This window comes from Grammomys surdaster, unplaced genomic scaffold (assembly GCF_004785775.1).
Source record: "Grammomys surdaster isolate TR1022 unplaced genomic scaffold, NIH_TR_1.0 271, whole genome shotgun sequence".
NCBI lineage: Eukaryota > Metazoa > Chordata > Mammalia > Rodentia > Muridae > Grammomys > Grammomys surdaster.
Genome location: NW_021604712.1, coordinates 9,975,974 through 9,994,024, shown reverse-complemented (window position 1 = coordinate 9,994,024; position 18,051 = coordinate 9,975,974). Strand labels below are relative to the sequence as shown.

Here is an 18,051-nt window from a genome sequence, read left to right as displayed (position 1 = left end):
GTTCCCTTATAGTTCCTCGTCTTTTATGTCCTGGAGAGGGGGGGGGGAGAGAGAGAGAGAGAGACAGAGAGAGAGAGAGACAGAGAGACAGAGAGACAGAGAGAGCGAGCACTTCCCCCTTCCCTGGGCATCAAGTCTCTACAGGATTAGGCACATCCTCTCCCACTAAGGCCAGATAAGGCGTCCTCTGCTACATTATGTGTTGGGGTTAGGGGCCCTCAGAGCAGCCTGGGTATGTTCTCTGGTTGATGGCTAAGTCTCTAGGAGCTCCTAGGGGTCCAGGTTAGTTGATGCTGTTGGTCTTCCTATGAGATTGCAATCCCCTTCCGCTCCCTTCAATCCTTCCCCTAACTCTTCCATAGGGGTCCCTGACCTCTCTCTGTTCAATGGTTGGCTGTGAGTACCTGCATCTGTCTCAGGCAGCTGATGGTAGAGCCTCTCAGAAGACAGCCATGCTGGGCTCCTGTGTGCAAGCACAACATGGCATCCCTAATGGTGTCAGGGTTTGGTGCCTGCCTGTGGGATGGATCCCAGGTTGGGCCGGTCACCAGTCGGCCATTCCTTCAGTCTCTACTCCATTTTTGTCCTTACATTTCTTTTGGACAGAACAATTTGGGGGTCAAAATTTTTGAAGGTGAGCTGGTATCCCCATGCCTCTACCGGGGGCCCTGTCTAACTCCTGGAGGTGGGATCTTCAGGTTCCATCCCTGCTGTTGGGCATTTGGGCTAAGGTCACCCACACTACCCACATGCCTTTAATCTCAGTACTTTAGGAGGCAGAGGCAGGTGAGTCTGTTGAGTCTGAGGCGAGGCAGGTCTACAGAGCCAGGTCCAAGGCAGACAGAGATACATAGAGAAACCTTGTCTTGAGAAACCCAGACAGAAAGAAACAAGTGGGGAGGGAGAGGGGACATGAGAGATTGTGATCTCACTTAATACTATATATCCTAACTCTATTCATTTTCCTCCAATTTTATTAACTTCATTTTTCTTTCTAGTTGAGGGATGAACTCCGCACCATGCCTGCCTGGATGCTGCCATGCTCCTGCCTTGATGATAATGGACTGAACCTCTGAACCTGTAAGCCAGCCCCAATTAAATGTTGTCCTTTTAAGAGTTGTATTGGTCATAGTGTCTGTTCACAACAGTAAAATCCTAACTAAAACACTGTATTAATCTGCACCCTCAGTAACAGTGAATAAAGATTTCTTTCTCTCCACATCCTCTCTAACACTGTTGTCAGACTTATTGATAACAGCCATTCTGATTAGCACAAGGAATATTACAAGGGAGATTTAATTAACTTCCATTTCTCTGATGGCTAGGCAATAGAACACCTTTAAAATAGTTATTGGCCATTGTGTTTCGTTTTTGAAAACTTATCTATTCAATCCACTTGACCATTTGTTGATTAGCTGTTTCATTTCCTTTTATTTCTACGGTTATTTGTTAAATTTTGCATATTAGTTCCTTGTCTGCACTGCAGCAGGTAAACATCATCCCTCATTCTGTGGATTGCCTGTTTATCCTGCTAATGGTTTCCTTTGTTGTATGAAAACTTTAGTTTTCTTTTTTTTTAAATATTTACTTATTTATTTATTATATATGAATACACTGTTGCTGTCTTCAGACACACCAGAAGAGGGCATCAGATCTCATTACAGATGCTTGTGAGCCACCATGTGGTTGCTGGGATTTGAACTCAGGACCTCGGAAGTGCAGTCAGTGCTCTTAACCACTGAGCCATCTCTCCAGCCCCAAAAACTTTAGTTTTCATGTAGTCTCACCTGCTGATGCTTGAGCTCCTGTGCTATTGGTGTTGTTTTAAAAGTTCTTGCTTACTCCAATATCTTAAAGAACATCACCTGTTTCTTTGCAAGCTTTTAGTGTTTCAAGGTTTTAAATCTTGATCTATTCTGAATTGACTTTTGTACAGGAAGAAAGATAACATATCTAATTTTATTCTTTTGTGGGTAGAATTCCAATTTTACTGGCACTATTTGTTGAATAAGCTATCTTTTTAGTCAATGTATGATTTTTGCCTCCTTTGTCAAAAATTAAGTGGCTGAGAGCTGGCTGTTTTACTTCTGGCTACTGTTCTACTCTGCTGACAGTTTGGTCCATTTTTAATGCCAGTTCCAGTCTCTTGATCACTGTAGCTGTATGGTATAATCTGAAGTCACATACTGTAGCATTCCCAGCATTGTTCTTACTTCTTGGGATTGCTTTGGCTATCTGTGGTTTCTGGTTCCGTTGGTTTTTTTCTAAGCCTGCGACATGGGAGTTGACAGATATTGCACTATTCTATACATTAGCTTAGGTACTATAAACATTTTCATAATATTAATTCTGCCTATCCAAGAACATGGACTATTTCTCTATCAACTAGGATCTTCTATGCTTTTCTTTTTTAATATTACAAAAATTTCCCTATAGACAGCTTTCATTTCTTTGGTTAGATATACTCCTAAATACTTAAATGGGGTGGGAACATTTGAATGGAATATTTTTCCTAAATTCTTTCTCAGAGAGTGGATTGTTAATATAAAAAAAGGTTGCTGGTCTTTTAATATTGATTTTGTATCCTACTATGTTTAGGTCCAAAACATTTCTAGTAGACTAAATAAGAGTATTTAGAGTAAAGAATTAAGAGATTTCAAAATTTCAGAAAGAAAAAAAAAGTACATTCTAATATACAGAATCAAGGCCATAATATATGTACATATGTAAACAGATGCACATGCGGGCACAATGTATGACATCAAGAAAAGAACAAGGCCAAGTGCAAGGTGATGAGCAAAGACTGAATGTGAGCAATGGGCAGAGCTATCAAAGAGGACGGAAAGCTGAACGTTTCTACTTCTTTGCTGTGGTTTTTCTTCTTGTTTGAGTTGGGTTTTTTTTGTTTTGTTTTGTTTTGTTTTGTTTTTGGTTTTTCGAGACAGAGATTCTCTGTGTAGCCCTGGCTGTCCTGGAACTCACTCTGTAGACCAGGCTGGCTTCGAACTCAGAAATCTGCCTGCCTCTGCCTCCCAAGTGCTGGGATTAAAGGCGTGCGCCACCACTGCCCAGCTAAAGATTATTTTATTTTATGTATGCGTGTTCTATCTACATGTATACCCGCATACCAGAAGAGGGCATCGGATCCCATTACAGATGGTTGTGAGCCATCATGTGGTTGCTGGGAATTGAACTCAGGTCCTCTGGAAGAGCAGACAATGGTCTTAACCGCTGAGCCATCTCTCCAGCCCTCTTGAGTTGTTTCTTAAGTGATAAAATATATTTGTTACTGAAAGTAAAATTTACTGTGAAGCTCCAATAGATTCCATTCCAAATGCCTAATCTAATTGTATTCTAATACTGAGAATAGAGCGTTAAAGGAACCAGCCAAAAGCACCATCAAAAACTACAGGTATATCCCATTACCACATTACATTTCTCCTGTTAGTGATTTAGTTATTAAATAAGGGAAATGAAAAGGGATGTATATATTAGTTAAAAATTAAATGACTCTGTGGCTGAAGAGACAATTCATTTGGCAAAGTGCCTGCTACACAAGCCTGGGAATCTTAGTTTGGATCCCCATTACCCACATAAAGCCTGGGTGTGGTGGCTGTGCACCTATATAACCCTAGTGCTGGAAGCCAGTGAAGACGGGATTCTTGAGCATTTGGGGCCTGCCAATGTGTGAGCTATAGGGTCAGAGAGAGACCATATCTCAAAAACCAAGGTGAGAACAACTGAAGAAGACAGCCAGATATTATCAATCTCAGGCAGACATATACAGGCACACATGCATGCACGTACACACACGTACACACACACACCAGATAAAATCTAACTATAAAAAAAAAGTTTCTCCTCTGCACTATTTTCTTTATTGTCAGTAATTTGGGAATGAGGAAATACTATAGATCTGTGTCTCATGAGCTCAAGGAAAATAGAGCAGAATTGTAAATGTTAAGGAAACAGAGCATGGTTTCATGTCTGTGTTAGAAGTGTCATTTCAACAATCTAGACAGGCATTCCTCAGGCAAATCTGGCTACATGGTAGCCAGTGGAAGCTGCATTCAGTGTCTGGCTTCTTCCTGAGCTTTAGGAGATGCCAGTTCTCCTCCCTGCAGGGTTCATGAGAGGTAAACAGATAAGAGAGGGAAGTCAAATTCACAGCTCTTTGGTTTCCAAAAGGTGTTAAGTGTTGCGCTGGGAACACACAGCATTGAATTGCCTCCTCCTCAGCAAAACGACAGCACTTTCCACCTCTTCCCCAGCACGAATAACGTTTTCTCCCTCTTTAAAAAAAAATTTTTTTGTCTTGTAAACTTCATTATTAAAAAAAACTTGAAAATCAACAAACATTACACACCCAAAAGAACCAGATCAAAGTCTATCCAACTCAACGACAGCACTCCAGCCTTTCACAGCACTCTTACAAAGTTTGTAGCACAAGAGTTTAAAGTTCCTACAGCAACAAATGCAATTGGTTACTACCCAGGATGCAACAGGAATAAATTCTGGGTAGGCTCCTGGGAATGTTTTGCTAGAGCATGGCTCAGAGCTCTAAACTGTTCCTGGGAATGAACTACAAGTTGTTAATATCTGCTACTTGGAGCACAATTCATCTTCTGGAATAAATACTGGTAATGGTAACTGTTGTTGCAGGAACACTGAAATCAGGCACTGAAGATGCTATGAAAACACCAAGAGCAAAGAAAGGTGATACTCTGTCCTTCCTTCATTCTTTTTTTGAACGAGTGGTGTTGGGGGTTCCAGACAGGGTTTCTCGGTTTAACAAAGCCCTGGCTGTCATGGAACTTGCTTAAGGTCAGCCTGCCTCTGTCACCAAGCCCAGCTTTCTGTTCACTCTTTTCAATAGACCAAAAAATATTTACCCATGGAGGGTTCTGTCACCAAGGGTCATTCAATAGATGACTGCTCCCTCAAAATAAACTATTCACTTGTAAAAAATGAACTGCACTTTTTTAAAAACTATAAAATGAGGCTGATAATTCTTTTCAAGAACATTTGGAAAATTAAAATTACTAAATCTTAAATATTGTTTGAATTAAAATGTAAAATGATCATAGGTAGTAGGTGAAGTGTTCATTAACAAAATAAAGACAAGAGGAGGTATGTTCTACAGGGGTGTGGTGAGGTATGGGGGAAGGTATGTCTCAGCAGGCCCATGCCAAGGCATCCCTTCCCCCGAGGGACCAGCCACATGATTGTATAGTATAGAACAGAGTTTATTCAGGGCATGGGGAGGGATGTCAAGAGGGTAGTAAAGGCAGAGAATGGGGGGGGGGGAGAATATGAATATGAACATGAATATGAATAGAAGAGCACAGGCCGGCCCTGCCCCCCCGGGGGGGGGGGGGCCATGGGGATGGAGAGAGAGGAAGAAGGGAAGAGCAAGGGAGCAAGGGAGCAAGAGCCCAAGAGAGCAGGAGAGAACAAGATGGAGGAGGGGGCAAGCAGCCCCTTTTATAGTGGATCAAGCCTACCTGGCTACTGTCAGGTAACTGTGGGGTGGAGCATACCTGGCTATTGCCAGGTAACTGCAGGGATGGAGTTTAGACAGAATCTAATAGTAGTTAGCTTGACAGTATCTGATTTGCAGACCCGTAATTTGATTTTTAATTATATAATTTATGATGAAATTAATAGGCATTTCAATAAGTAGCTACTTTTTTATTATTTATTTTTAAAATTTTTCAAACTTCTATGTCCTATAAAATTTAGCTTCATACAAAATCAGTAACTGAATTTGTATATCTATTTTGTGTACATTTTTACTTATTTAGGCACTTTCATTTTAATTGAAACATTTGTTTTAGATTATCATATATGAGTACTGTCTTGACATCATTTCCATTCTTCCCTCTTCCCCTACAACTCCTCCTGTGACACTCCAACCCTCGCAAATTCATGATTTCACACACACACACACACACACACACACACAGACACACAAACTTTTAACAACGATCTTGCAAAATCAAGTACTTGTAATGGTGAATTGGCATTCAGTAAAAGCATCCTTTGCTAAGTTACTCATAACTTTATACTTAATATAAAAGAGAAAGGTGATGTAGCTTGTCACGAGAGTCCCTGACTTGAATGAGATCCTAAGTTTGATCCCATAAAAATGAAAAGAGTTGTATCAATCAAAGCAAAGGTAAAAAGTAAGCACACAGCTGCTCAATAAGACTAGGGAGTAAAAAACACGCTGCACACATGCATGGTCAATTCATGTTTCCTAAATGTAAAAAGGCAACTCAACGGAGAGAATGTCATCTTTTCAACAACATGGTTGTTCAAAATGTTAAGATATCCATATTAAAAGCTGTCTTATTTATCACATACAAAAGTTAACATGCATACAACTTACAGGAAAAAAGTACATATAGAAACCCTTTTACTTCAGAGTTGGCAAAGATTTGTGAAATTCAAAACCGAAAAAAACATGGCTGATGAAAACAAAAATGCTGGCAGAGAACAACTACAGGCCAGCGGAAAATATAAAGCAATCCTTGATCATGAATGTGTGTCCAGAATGCATCAAGAACTCTTAAAACTCCAACTTCTGTATACTGAAGATCAGAGTAAACAAAATGGCAATCCATGTAATAAAAAAAAAAAACAAAACTTTCAAGTTATATTTGATATTGGCCTCTAGGCAGTCTCTGGGGCATTCTCTTGATTACTGGTTGATTGTGGGAGTACCCAGCTCTAAGGAGGTCTGACCTGGACCAAAGCAAGTTGATAGTGGTTGCACATGTCTTTAATTCAAGCACTCCAAAGGCAGAGCCAGATGGATCTCTCTGAGTTTGAGGCCAACCTAAGCTATAGAGTAATTTCCGGGGCTACCCAGAAAAAGTCTGTCTCAACAACAACTACAAGTCAGGGGAGCAAGCTACTAAGCAGCATTCCTCTGTGGTCCCTGTTACAGGTTCTAGGTTCCTGCCTCAGAGTACTGGATGAACTGTGTATTATCAGAACATATTAGCTCTTTCCTCCCAGTTGTTTTTGGTCATGGTGTTTATCACAGAAATAGAAAGGAAAGTACAGTAGCACTCAATCAAAAAAGGAAATGTAGATGACAAGCACATCAAAACACATTCAATATGACTGGCCATGTGGTTCGGAAATCAACATTTCCTACTATACAGACACTAGGCTCAACCCCCAGAATCACTGAGGCACTTACGAATATAGAGAATGAAGTGTGTATTAGTTATCTATCACTGTGGCAAAATATCTGACAGGAATCGGCTTACCAGAAGGAGGACTGATTAATTTTAGTTTATGGTATAAGAAAGGATACAGTCTAGCATAATGGGAATTGTATGGCCATCAGAGTACAATGCACTCTTCAATCAGGAACTAGAGAGAGACCATGTACTTCACAAGATGCCTCCTTTGACTACAGAAATACTACTACTCATGGTCAGGAAGGGCTTCCCTCTTCAGTTAAACCTGCCCATAGATGTGCCTCATCTTGTCTCTTAGATGACTCCAAATCCAGTCAACTTGGCAATAAGACCGACTCTTACAAGATGCTCAGCATTAATGGACAGAGATATACAAACTCAGAGAGTTAAAATGAAATACTATTAGACATCTATTAGAATAGCTAAACTCAGCCAGGCAGTGGTGGCACACGCCTTTAATCCCAGCACTTGGGAGGCAGAGGCAGGCGGATTTCTGAGTTCGAGGCTAGCCTGGTCTACAGAGTGAGTTCCAGGACACCTGGGACTTCGCAGAGAAACCTTGTCTCAAAAAACCAAAAGAAAGCTAAACTCAATGGTTAAAACCGACAATATCAAGAGTTGTGGAGAAGACTGACTCATACATTGCTGGTGAGAAAAAACATCCAATCGGCCATGTCCTATAAAATTAACAGTTAGCATAAAACCCACTCCATTCCGTTTCTATTTACCCATGAAAATAGTTATGTTCATACAAAACTGTATACTAATGCAGTTAGTATTACAAAAATGTATACATTAATTAGTATACAAAAATGTATACTAATGATTTATTCATAATCAACAAAAACTGCAAACCTAAATGTACCATCAACTATAGGATGAGTAAACTATTATACACTCATACAATAGAGTGGAATTTAGTAACAAGCAGGGATTAGATATCAACGCAAGCAACACTACTGACAAGTCTCAAATGCTGTCATCTAAGCATGTGAAGTCACTCCCAAAAAGCTGCTTAGTACACAAATCCATTTATAAGACATTCCAGAAAAGGTCAAAGTTTAAAGGTCACAGATCAGTGGCTTAAGGGGACAGAGTTGACCACAAAGAGGTTTGAAGGAAAGTTTTAAGGTAATGGAGTCACTGTGCATTTTAAGTGGGATATTAGTTATGTAACTATGTAAAAACTCAGAACTATATACTAGATGAGCATGAATTTGCTGTTATATAAATTATACCAATAAAAATGATAAAGGTATTAAGAAAAATAAATGTAATACATAAAGTGATACCAATCCATTATATCACAATGAAGCAATCAAAGATATAAGGTATAAGATTAGTTTATGTATCATAGAGATCTGATACAGACATGCTACCTATTAAGCACAATGAAAACAACAGGAAGCTATTTCAGCTTTATGAATTAAAAGTTAAGATATATATTACTGAAATTATTTCATTTAGTGAGACAGAAAAAAAGGCAATCATATCCTGCCTAAAACCACTGAATTTGAATAATTAACTGACTCTTTATCACAATGTGCAGATTCAAATCCTCATGAGATAATCAGGAGTAAGTGTTCGGGAACATAATTTTCCCACCTCCACTTGTCAAGTGCTCAGAAATAATCAGTGCAAGGCATATGCCATTTATTTAAATACTCTCTAAGCAGGAGAGCCATCAGTAGTCAGCTCTGCTCAAAAGAAGAAAAAAGGTGAATCTAAGAAGCCATACTTGAACAGATAAAGCATGAATTCGTGTCATTAGCCCTATAGTAACTTATTTAATTTTTATTTTTTGAAACAAGGTTTGTCTACATAGCCCTGGCCATTCTGCAATTTGTTATGTTAGCTGAGCTGTGCTACCCCACACTCAATTAATTTTTTATATGTGTTCAAGTTTTTATTTTTATATGTGTGTGAGGGTGCCTGCAGAGGCCTGAAGAGGTTACCAAATCCTTTGGAGATGGAGTTACAGACAGTTGTGAGCAACCAAACATGGTCAACGAACTAAACTTGAGTCTTTTTGAACAACAGGCACTATTTTCTACTGAGCCTTGTCTCCAGCTCCTAGCTTAATTTTAAATACATAAACACCATGGCTTACAACACAGGTTGGGTTTCTTCCTCATTTCTAAAGCAACAGAAAAGCAAAAGTAGAATTAAAATCCAGACCAATCTGATTTCAAAGCTTTTATTTCCACTCTGTTTACTAATAATCTCTCCTGGCTATCTGCAAAGTTAAGGTTGTACATGCTTCAAATGAACAATTATCTGTCGAGAATGCACCCCCCCCAACATACATACAACCTGCTAAGTAGTTAAGGACGATCTCAAACTTCTGACTGCCAGGATTTCACAGATGAGTTTAACGTGATTCTGCACACAGGGCTTCTTCCTGAACACTACAACTAAGCATGCTATCAACTGAGCTTGTCCTAAGCCCTCTTTCAAGATTTTAGTAGGAACATAACTTAATATTAAACCCCAAGCATAAAAACATGTATATATGACCAGTTTTTAATTTAATATATAATCTTTTATCTACTCATTCAAAATTCTAAGCAACAAAATCACTTAATCTTAAGAGATTAAAAATAGCAAATATACAAGAAATAACCAAAGGATATATGAAAAAGTAATCATGCTCACTTCTGACCTTAATGAAGAATTTATTATAAATCTAATTTTAAACAAAAGAATATAGTAAAAAACTTCCCCTTTCTTTTGGCTTCCTGACATCTGGCTTTCCTCTATTGTTGTCAAAGCTGCCAGTACCCTGAATTATAACACAGATTGTTTACTGCAGCAGAAACTCACCCTGTGAAGAGTCACTGTGTGCTGTTCCCATATAGCTGTTTCCTCCATTGCTGTGCTCTGATAAAGGAAAAGAAAACAAAGCATTTACCTTTAAAAGAAAAAATAAATAATAAAGTAAAAGAAAGCATTCTGGAAACAAGTCAGCACAATAAAATACCAAGACTTGCACTGTTAGTATTAAAAATATTCTGGAAGCCACTTAATAAGTATGAAAGGGTTGTTTGTTTTTGTTTTAAGAGATAGGAAACCATACACCAGAACTCCCTTTGTTTTAACTTAATTTGGACAGATGCCACTCTACACTTAACACAGCAAAATCAAGTTAAAGCTAGGAAATTCAGCAGCTTTGTGCTTAACATTAGACAAGAATAAAAGTTGCAACCGTTTTAAAATATCTACATGGACATTTAAGAGCATTTTTCATGTTGCATACAGCAAGAGAAGGTAAAATACCTCTGAACTCAGTATTTGTAAATACACGTTCCAGAAAAACAGATTTAGACCATCTGATAGGCTTAAAGTCACAAGCAATACTATTCTATCCAGTTTCAGTTTTATGTCAGAATCACTTCCTCTAACTTCAAGTATAGCCACATAGAAAAAGACTATTATGTTACACATATCATAAACATGCATCTACAAATATATTAAAACAAAAATCACAAGGGCCCAATCCCCCCAGAATCATAAACAAACAGTACAAGTTTCAGTGTAGATCCTAGCCAGACCACAGGGCAGCTGAACTTTGTCTCCTACCATTAGTCTCTCATGAAGAGAATAAGAGAATCTGAAAGTTGAACACTAAAAATTTAAAACAAATTTCCTTTGAATTTGGGTTAATTGCTTTTGGTAGTTTAAAGTAACGTAGCCCCTCTTAACATTACTTTTTAATAAGTTGGGATGCCTAATATGCATTTCTTAAAAAAAAAAACTTTTTTTCAGCGTGGTGAAGTGACTGTGGCATGGCATATTCAGATCACCCTTTATCAGCTATTACTATAATTGCGTCTTTCACGAGTGAGATCTGTCTCTGTTACACAGCTATCAGCAGCATCACAAGACTGCGCATCAAGGTGCCAGAGGCCTATTTCTCTTTTCCCACAGCAACTTTAATTGAAAGATTAATGCCACTTTAGAAAATGAACTCCTATAAAGAAAGCCTGCTTCCCTAAATTCAAAGCAACTAGATTGACTTTCCTCCCAAATGAATAAGGGACAAGAGAGAAAGGATCTCTGTGTTCATTCCCATAGATAAGAACTGCCAACTTTACCAGCTTTTGTTTCAACCTTCCAATCATGAGCAGCAAAACTTTCTTTTAATGAGACTTGCCTGGAAACAAAACTGTTTTTTTTTTTTTTTTAGCAAAATCTGACCAGATTTTAAAACACACACACAGACAGACAGACAGACACACACACACACACAACTGCACAACGCCTTCTCCATCCATGTGAAACAAAGACAGTAATGAGCAGATGTACTAAACACCCATAGTTCCACTAAAACACACATAATAAAGCGTCTGCAGTAACTGGCAGTCTGTGCAATCTCAGCTGACATTAACAGTGAGAACTGCTTACACTGCTCTAAACTGTTTTTTTCTGGATTCACTTTGTTAACTAGTAGTAGTGCTGCACTGACTTCTTAATCCCTTCCCCATCAGTCCAAACAGTAAGTGATCTGATAACTGGTACTTTTCTTGGTTACTGTCTTATGAAAAGTGTGTGTTTCTCTACAAGGTTGTGATGATCACTGTTGGGCAAAGAAAAGTAGATTATAGAACAGCTTGGGTATTGTCAAAATCTAATTTTGTTTAAGCCAAAGTGGAGAGAAAATTGAAAGGATATGAAAACGGTTCGTTCATGTTGATCGGCTTGAAATAAAAGGACCGTGGGTCCTTTTTCTCATCAGGTGCTTTATCTTTCTGTTCTTTTTCTACTCATAATAAACTGGCAACATATTTTACACTACATTCACATTCCACTGTTACATAAAATTTCAAATATCTGCTTCTAGTTGGACTTTTTGTTTTAAACGTTTTGTTCATTAAACTATGAAAATGGTGATTATTGAGTAGGAACTGGACCCTTTAGAATAGGGCGGATATTCTCTGGAAGAATATCTACAAGATTCCGAAGAGAAACTGAAGCTGACTTGGGGAGGATTACTCTCACTGTTAGTCTTTTTGTACTATTTTATAATGCTCATCTACTGCTGTGCAAATAAATTTAAGTGCAAACTTAATTTTCATGCTGTAAACTTATAAATCTCTTTAAAAATGAATCATTGTAAAATCTGCATAAGAGCCTCTGTTAAATCATCATCAGTCCCCTTCTAGAACTGACTAGGCTTGTAGGAAACTAGACAACAGGACATTAATCCGCTAAGCATGATTCTGCTTCTAGTATTCTCTGTTAACTATACAGGATACATAGAAAATGAGCTAACATAGAAATAAGACCAGCACCAAATCTATTAATGTGTTAGCTTTCCTCACCTATAAGATCAGGAAATTAGACTAAATTATCGCAAGGGAAAGGTCTTCCAAGTTCCAAAGGTCTACTTATTAAAGTGTACTGAAGAATAGGTTACAAATTCAATAATTAGCATCAAAAGTGACTGTAATTCATGGTTGCTGTATTAGTTTTGCACACACTTCTAAGTCTGCATCAACTGACTAGATTCATAATTTCTAAATAAGCAAAAAGCTGTATTTCAGAATCTGCCAAGAGTTTGTTTGGTTTCTTTGTTCTAAGCTCCAGCTGGCAAATACACTACTCAGATCACCAAATCGGAAGGGCTTCCTGCCAACTCTAGATCCTAATTCTAGGCAGTTTCATCATCCTTTAGACCAATTACAAATCAAATGGGAGAAAGACTGGAGAGCTGAACTGACAAGAAAGCTCATTTTCCTATGTCTGAGTAGTACATGACATGTGTTGTGATGTGCTGTTGAGAACTTTAAACTCAAACAGTGCAATCAGGATTCATTCTTAAGACAGTAAATGGAAGGCAAAAAGATCAACTAAAGGAAAGTTAACATGAGAAGGAGGGTGCTCAGGAAAGGGCGGTAGTGGTGCATGCCTTTAATCTTAACACTGGGGAAGCAAATATATCTGAGTTCGAGGACAGCCTGGTCTTCAGAGTGAGTTCCAGGATAGCCAGGGCTACACAGAGAAACTCTGCCTTGAAAAATCAAAACAAAACAACAAAACAAAAGGCAGCTCTGAAAGGGCAGGCTGCAGTTACAAATGTGGTCTCAGACATTCGTTAATTGAGATGCCTAGGATTTACATGTTAGAAGATCAAGACTGAGACCCAGCTAGAATAGATCCGGATCTAAGAGCAATCAATTGACAAGATTGTAGAACTGAAACAGATCTATTTACAAAGGACTAAGATGACCCTACAGACTACAACTACTCTAGTGAAGGAAGGACCAAGTGGAGCAGAACAGTTGCCAGTGAGAACGCATATAAACCAAGAGGTAATACAAAACATTCTTTACTGTCTAGAGAGTACACCAACATACAAAAACCAAACATTTCCTAATCTGAGATCAATAGTCTTTATTATCTAACATCACAAAAGAACAACATTAACATGAGTTTTAAAAATGCTAGATCCTTAAATAACAAATATATGCCTAGAAAATTACTGTTAAAGCACCATGAACTGTTTCACATGGCTCCCAATCCTCCATTAGGAAAATCAAGTACTCCTGCTCTTCCTGGGAGCTACTCTGTTCCTTAAATGGTTCCTAGTTTCCCTGGAGTGCTAAGGTTTTGGGAGTTGTTGTTGTTGTTTTGGGTTTTTTGAGGGGACTTTGTTTTGTGTTTTATTTTTGTTGTTGGCTTTTATTCTATCTAAAGTAGAACACAACACTACTTCTTGGGGTGAGACTGAGTGAGGAACTAAGACTACAGGGATGGACCTTGACCTGTGAATTTTCAAATGCACCACGTCAAACTCTAACCACTGTTCTACAAGAAAAGCACAAAGATCTCCATCTAGAATGTATGTTCGAAGATAGCAGATGGCATACAGTGGCAATGATCTAAGGGAATTACTTCAGTTCTCCAAACAGAGATGCCAAAAGTAGTACAAGAAGATCAATCTGAAGTTCAATGATGTGAGGTTCTCAAGAGACTCCCAGAGCAGCCAGGGACTCAACAAAACTCACAAATACAAGAAGAAAAAACAAACAACAACAGCAACAACAAATCCACGTCAATGAATGTAAGAATTCAAGTAGTTTTTAATAAGCATGCAGTGACTACAGAATAGAAATCATGTAACAAGTGAGCACAAATGTAACGAGTTACAAATGAGCGAGTGTGAGAACACTGACACTGCAGGGGAAATCAGCATCTCTACGAATACAGTATTTCAGAGTTAAGTCTAAAGAAAATCATGTAGAAAAACAAAAATGTCAATTTCATAAAATGAAAGCTTATTTATATATTTATAGCAAAAGAGCTGGCTTTAGTATCAAATATTTAAATTTTTGTACTTGTCAAAGTGAACAAACATATATAAACCTTATAACCCACAAAATAACATGAGTTTTAAATTAAGCAGACAAAACTAGTTTATCCTGTTAAAAGTCAGGACAAAGTCATCCTTGTACATGGGCACAGAAGTTGGAAGAAACTCCTAGATTCCAGTAAGATTCAATTTGAAAATTAACTTATATACACCTAATGATCTATCTATCTATTTAGTGTACTGTTAAAAATTACTTCAGAATATTTCAAGTGGTCCAACCACTGGAGCAGAGACTGTCCCTAAAGCTGTTGCCTGTCTGTGGAATCCATTCCCCTAACTGGACTGCCTCATCTGGCCTCAGTGGGAAGCACCTAATCCTCCAGACATTTGAAACGCCAGGGTGGGGGGATATGGAAGGGTGGGGTGAAGCACCCTCTCAGAGAAGAAGAGGAGAGGGGGAGGGACTGTGTGAGGGGTGACCAGGAGTGGGGGCAGCAATTGGGATGTAAAATGAATAAATAAATTATGGGGAAAAAAACTTCAAAATAAAGTAATTTGATGATAAAAGCTGTAATGGAATTGGTAAAAGTAAATCAAATATACATAATTTATCTGTCTTTTAAAAAAAATTGGAACAATTTATTACAGTACTTTGAAAAACTGGTACATTTTTTTCTGTTACTAACTGTTTATTCTGTCTTTCTTACAAACAGCAACAGTGGATAGCCAAAAAGTATATGAAAGGAAGTTTTTCTTAGCTATCCCAGCTAATACATCACAAAAAAAATAAAATTTAAACACCATCGCCGGGCAGTGGTGGCGCATGCCTTTAATCCCAGCACTTGGGAGGCAGAGGCAGGCGGATTTCTGAGTTCGAGGCCAGCCTGGTCTACAGAGGGAGTTCCAGGACAGCCAGGGCTACACAGAGAAACCCTGTCTCGAAAAACCAAAAACCAAAAAACAAAAAAAAACAAAAAAAAAACACCATCATCTGGGGACCCGTAGTGAATTAAGAAATCTAGGCAAGCACTCAAAAAGAGATGGGGAGGGAAGGGGAGCAAGAAGGAGGAGGAGGATGAAGAGAAGAAGGAGGAAAAGAAAGATCTAAGAAACTACAAAAACCTTAGAATCAGATACAACTTATAAAGCCAGGTGTGACAACTTAGGCCTTTGATTTCAGGCAAGGCAAGAAGAACAAGCATTCAAGGTACATGGAAAGTTTAAGACCAGCCTGGGCTACAAGAGACCATTTGGGATGGTGAGAAGAGTAGGGATGAAGGAAGGAAAGATCTTACAAAGAAATGTTATGTGGTACTGGGCTGATAAATTGGTATCTGTACTAAAGTGAGAATAACATCGAAGATTCATAATTTCCATTTGAAATGTTTTCCACAACTTGGAATTATTAATATGAGAAGACTCAAACCCAGAGTGTTGTTACCATGATTCAGCTAGCACTAAGAAAGTTTCCCTGCGCCAGTTACTTCAGCAGCTGCTTTCTTTTCAGGAACACAGAAAGTAGAGGAAGTCTTAGAGATAAGCAAGTATCTTACAGGAACCCTTTAAGAGATTATCTAATACAACATAACAATGTAAAATAAATTATCAAATAGTCAGCTTCAAGCAGTGGAATGATACACAGTGTGGGGATCTCAACACTGCTGACTTCTGATCAGTACAATCTCGAGAAAAAAGGAAGCCAATGCCAGATGAGGGAGGGAGGGAGGGAGGGAGGGATGGATGGATGTGGGAAACATCCCAGCTAAAGGAAACAGCCTAATCAAGAGCCCCATCCCAGCAGCAAGTTTCTCAACTCATTCAAAATTATCTGAATTTATTATGATATTATATTAAGCTCTGTAATAGCCAGTCACAATCAATATGAGCATGCTTCTCTAGTGGGAGACACAGATGATCCAAACACTGCAGGACTTGATAAATAACCATGGGCTAAGTACTACTTAGAAAGAAAACCAGTGCCCTGAGAGGAACGAAGAGAAAGCTGGCAGAGTGCATGGCAGAACTGAAGAAGGTCTGGAAGAGATAGCTGACTCGAAGGTTAAGTAAACGTACAGCTCTTTCGAAGGAATGGAGATTGGCTCCCAACACCCATATCGAGTAGCTCACAACCACTTCAGCTCTAGCTGTAACTTCAGCTCTAGGAGATCTGATACCCTCTTCTGGTCTCTGTGAGTGATCACACATCGCACGCACACACGCACGCGCTTTAATAAGTGAGAAAAGGAAAGCAAAGTTTGTCAACAGAGGGCAAAGAAAAAGATAAAAGATGAGGTCATTCGAGTAGACAACAGTCGAATAACCCAGTAAGAGCTTACTATTACCAATTTTGATCTTTTACTACCTGAAGCCAATACGTACAGAAATTTTTAGAATGAGTGAATGTCTGTGTGTGCTCTGGAAGAAGTGGAAGAGAACTAATCATAACACTAAGATTCTGATAAGATTACTTTAAGGCTCAGAGAACTATGGAGTAGAAGGTATGAAGAATTTAAGAGCCAGAGGAGGCACACTCTGAAATGCTGTCTCTGGATTCAAACTCAGAGCAGCTGTGATTATTCACACAGGACCAAGCATGGCTAGGAAAGGCTCGTGAGGCTCCACTTCTAGGTGAGGAGCTATTGGCTGCTGAAGAAGGGTAAGTTATGGTCTTGAGACACCCTGTCAAATGCCCCCCCAAACCTATGTGCCTTCAGGCAGCACTCATTAGATAATGAATGGGGGGAGGGGGCTGAAGGTAGGGAGACTGAGCTGACTCTGATCAAGATACATTATACACATATATGGAACTGTCAAATAAAAAGATTCTTTGTTTTAGAAAAACAGGGGCTAAGATATTCTTTAGAAGGCTATCATAGTACTCCAATGAGAATTAGTATGTATGTATTCTAAACTGGTAAAGAGAGGAGAGAGTAAGTGGCAGAAAGTACAGGTTGAATACATGAAAAGCTCAGAGGTTCTCAACTGGTTAAAAACTAAAGACTCACCTCTAAGGTGTATATCCACACTGAGCCTATAGCACTGGATCTCTAATGTACTTTAAAGTCACTATTGCCTAAACCATTAAACCATGACTGAAACGTTTAATGCTAATGGAAGATTGTTTTCCTAAGGATCTGAAGAGCCCAAACACTGTCTTCTGAACTAAAAAGTAACCTGTTGTTGAATCTACCTATCGACATACTGAACACTGTACAGAAATAAGCTCAATCAAAATCCCTATATACCCTTCTCCAAAATTAAAATGGGCTTCATTTGCAATGTTTTAAAAAGATATGTCAATGTGACTTACTATGTGCTTGGCTCTGATCATATACAACTACCTAAGCTGGGTACTGTCTGCATTTTCTCCTCCTGCTCCCTTTTAATAGGTGAAACAGCAGCTAATGGTTGATAGATTCCCCAAAATTCAAAACCTAGACCCTAAACTCAGAAACGGAAAAGTCTTTACAACTACTCAATGACTGTGTTTGTTCTAAGTCCTTATCTGTACAGAAGAATCTGGCC

The 18,051-nt window shown here is 38.7% G+C and overlaps 1 protein-coding gene across 5 annotated transcripts in view; it reads right to left on the bottom strand.

The window, feature by feature from the left end:
- Nucleotides 1-18,051, bottom strand: part of Tjp1 (tight junction protein 1) — an 81,866-nt gene that overhangs the window by 54,178 nt on the left and 9,637 nt on the right. For all 5 annotated transcript variants that reach the window (XM_028776661.1, XM_028776662.1, XM_028776659.1 and 2 more), the window contains exon 2: nt 10,038-10,094. In XM_028776661.1, the coding sequence (XP_028632494.1) occupies nt 10,038-10,094 (57 nt within the window). The remainder of the gene's footprint in view (nt 1-10,037; nt 10,095-18,051) is intronic.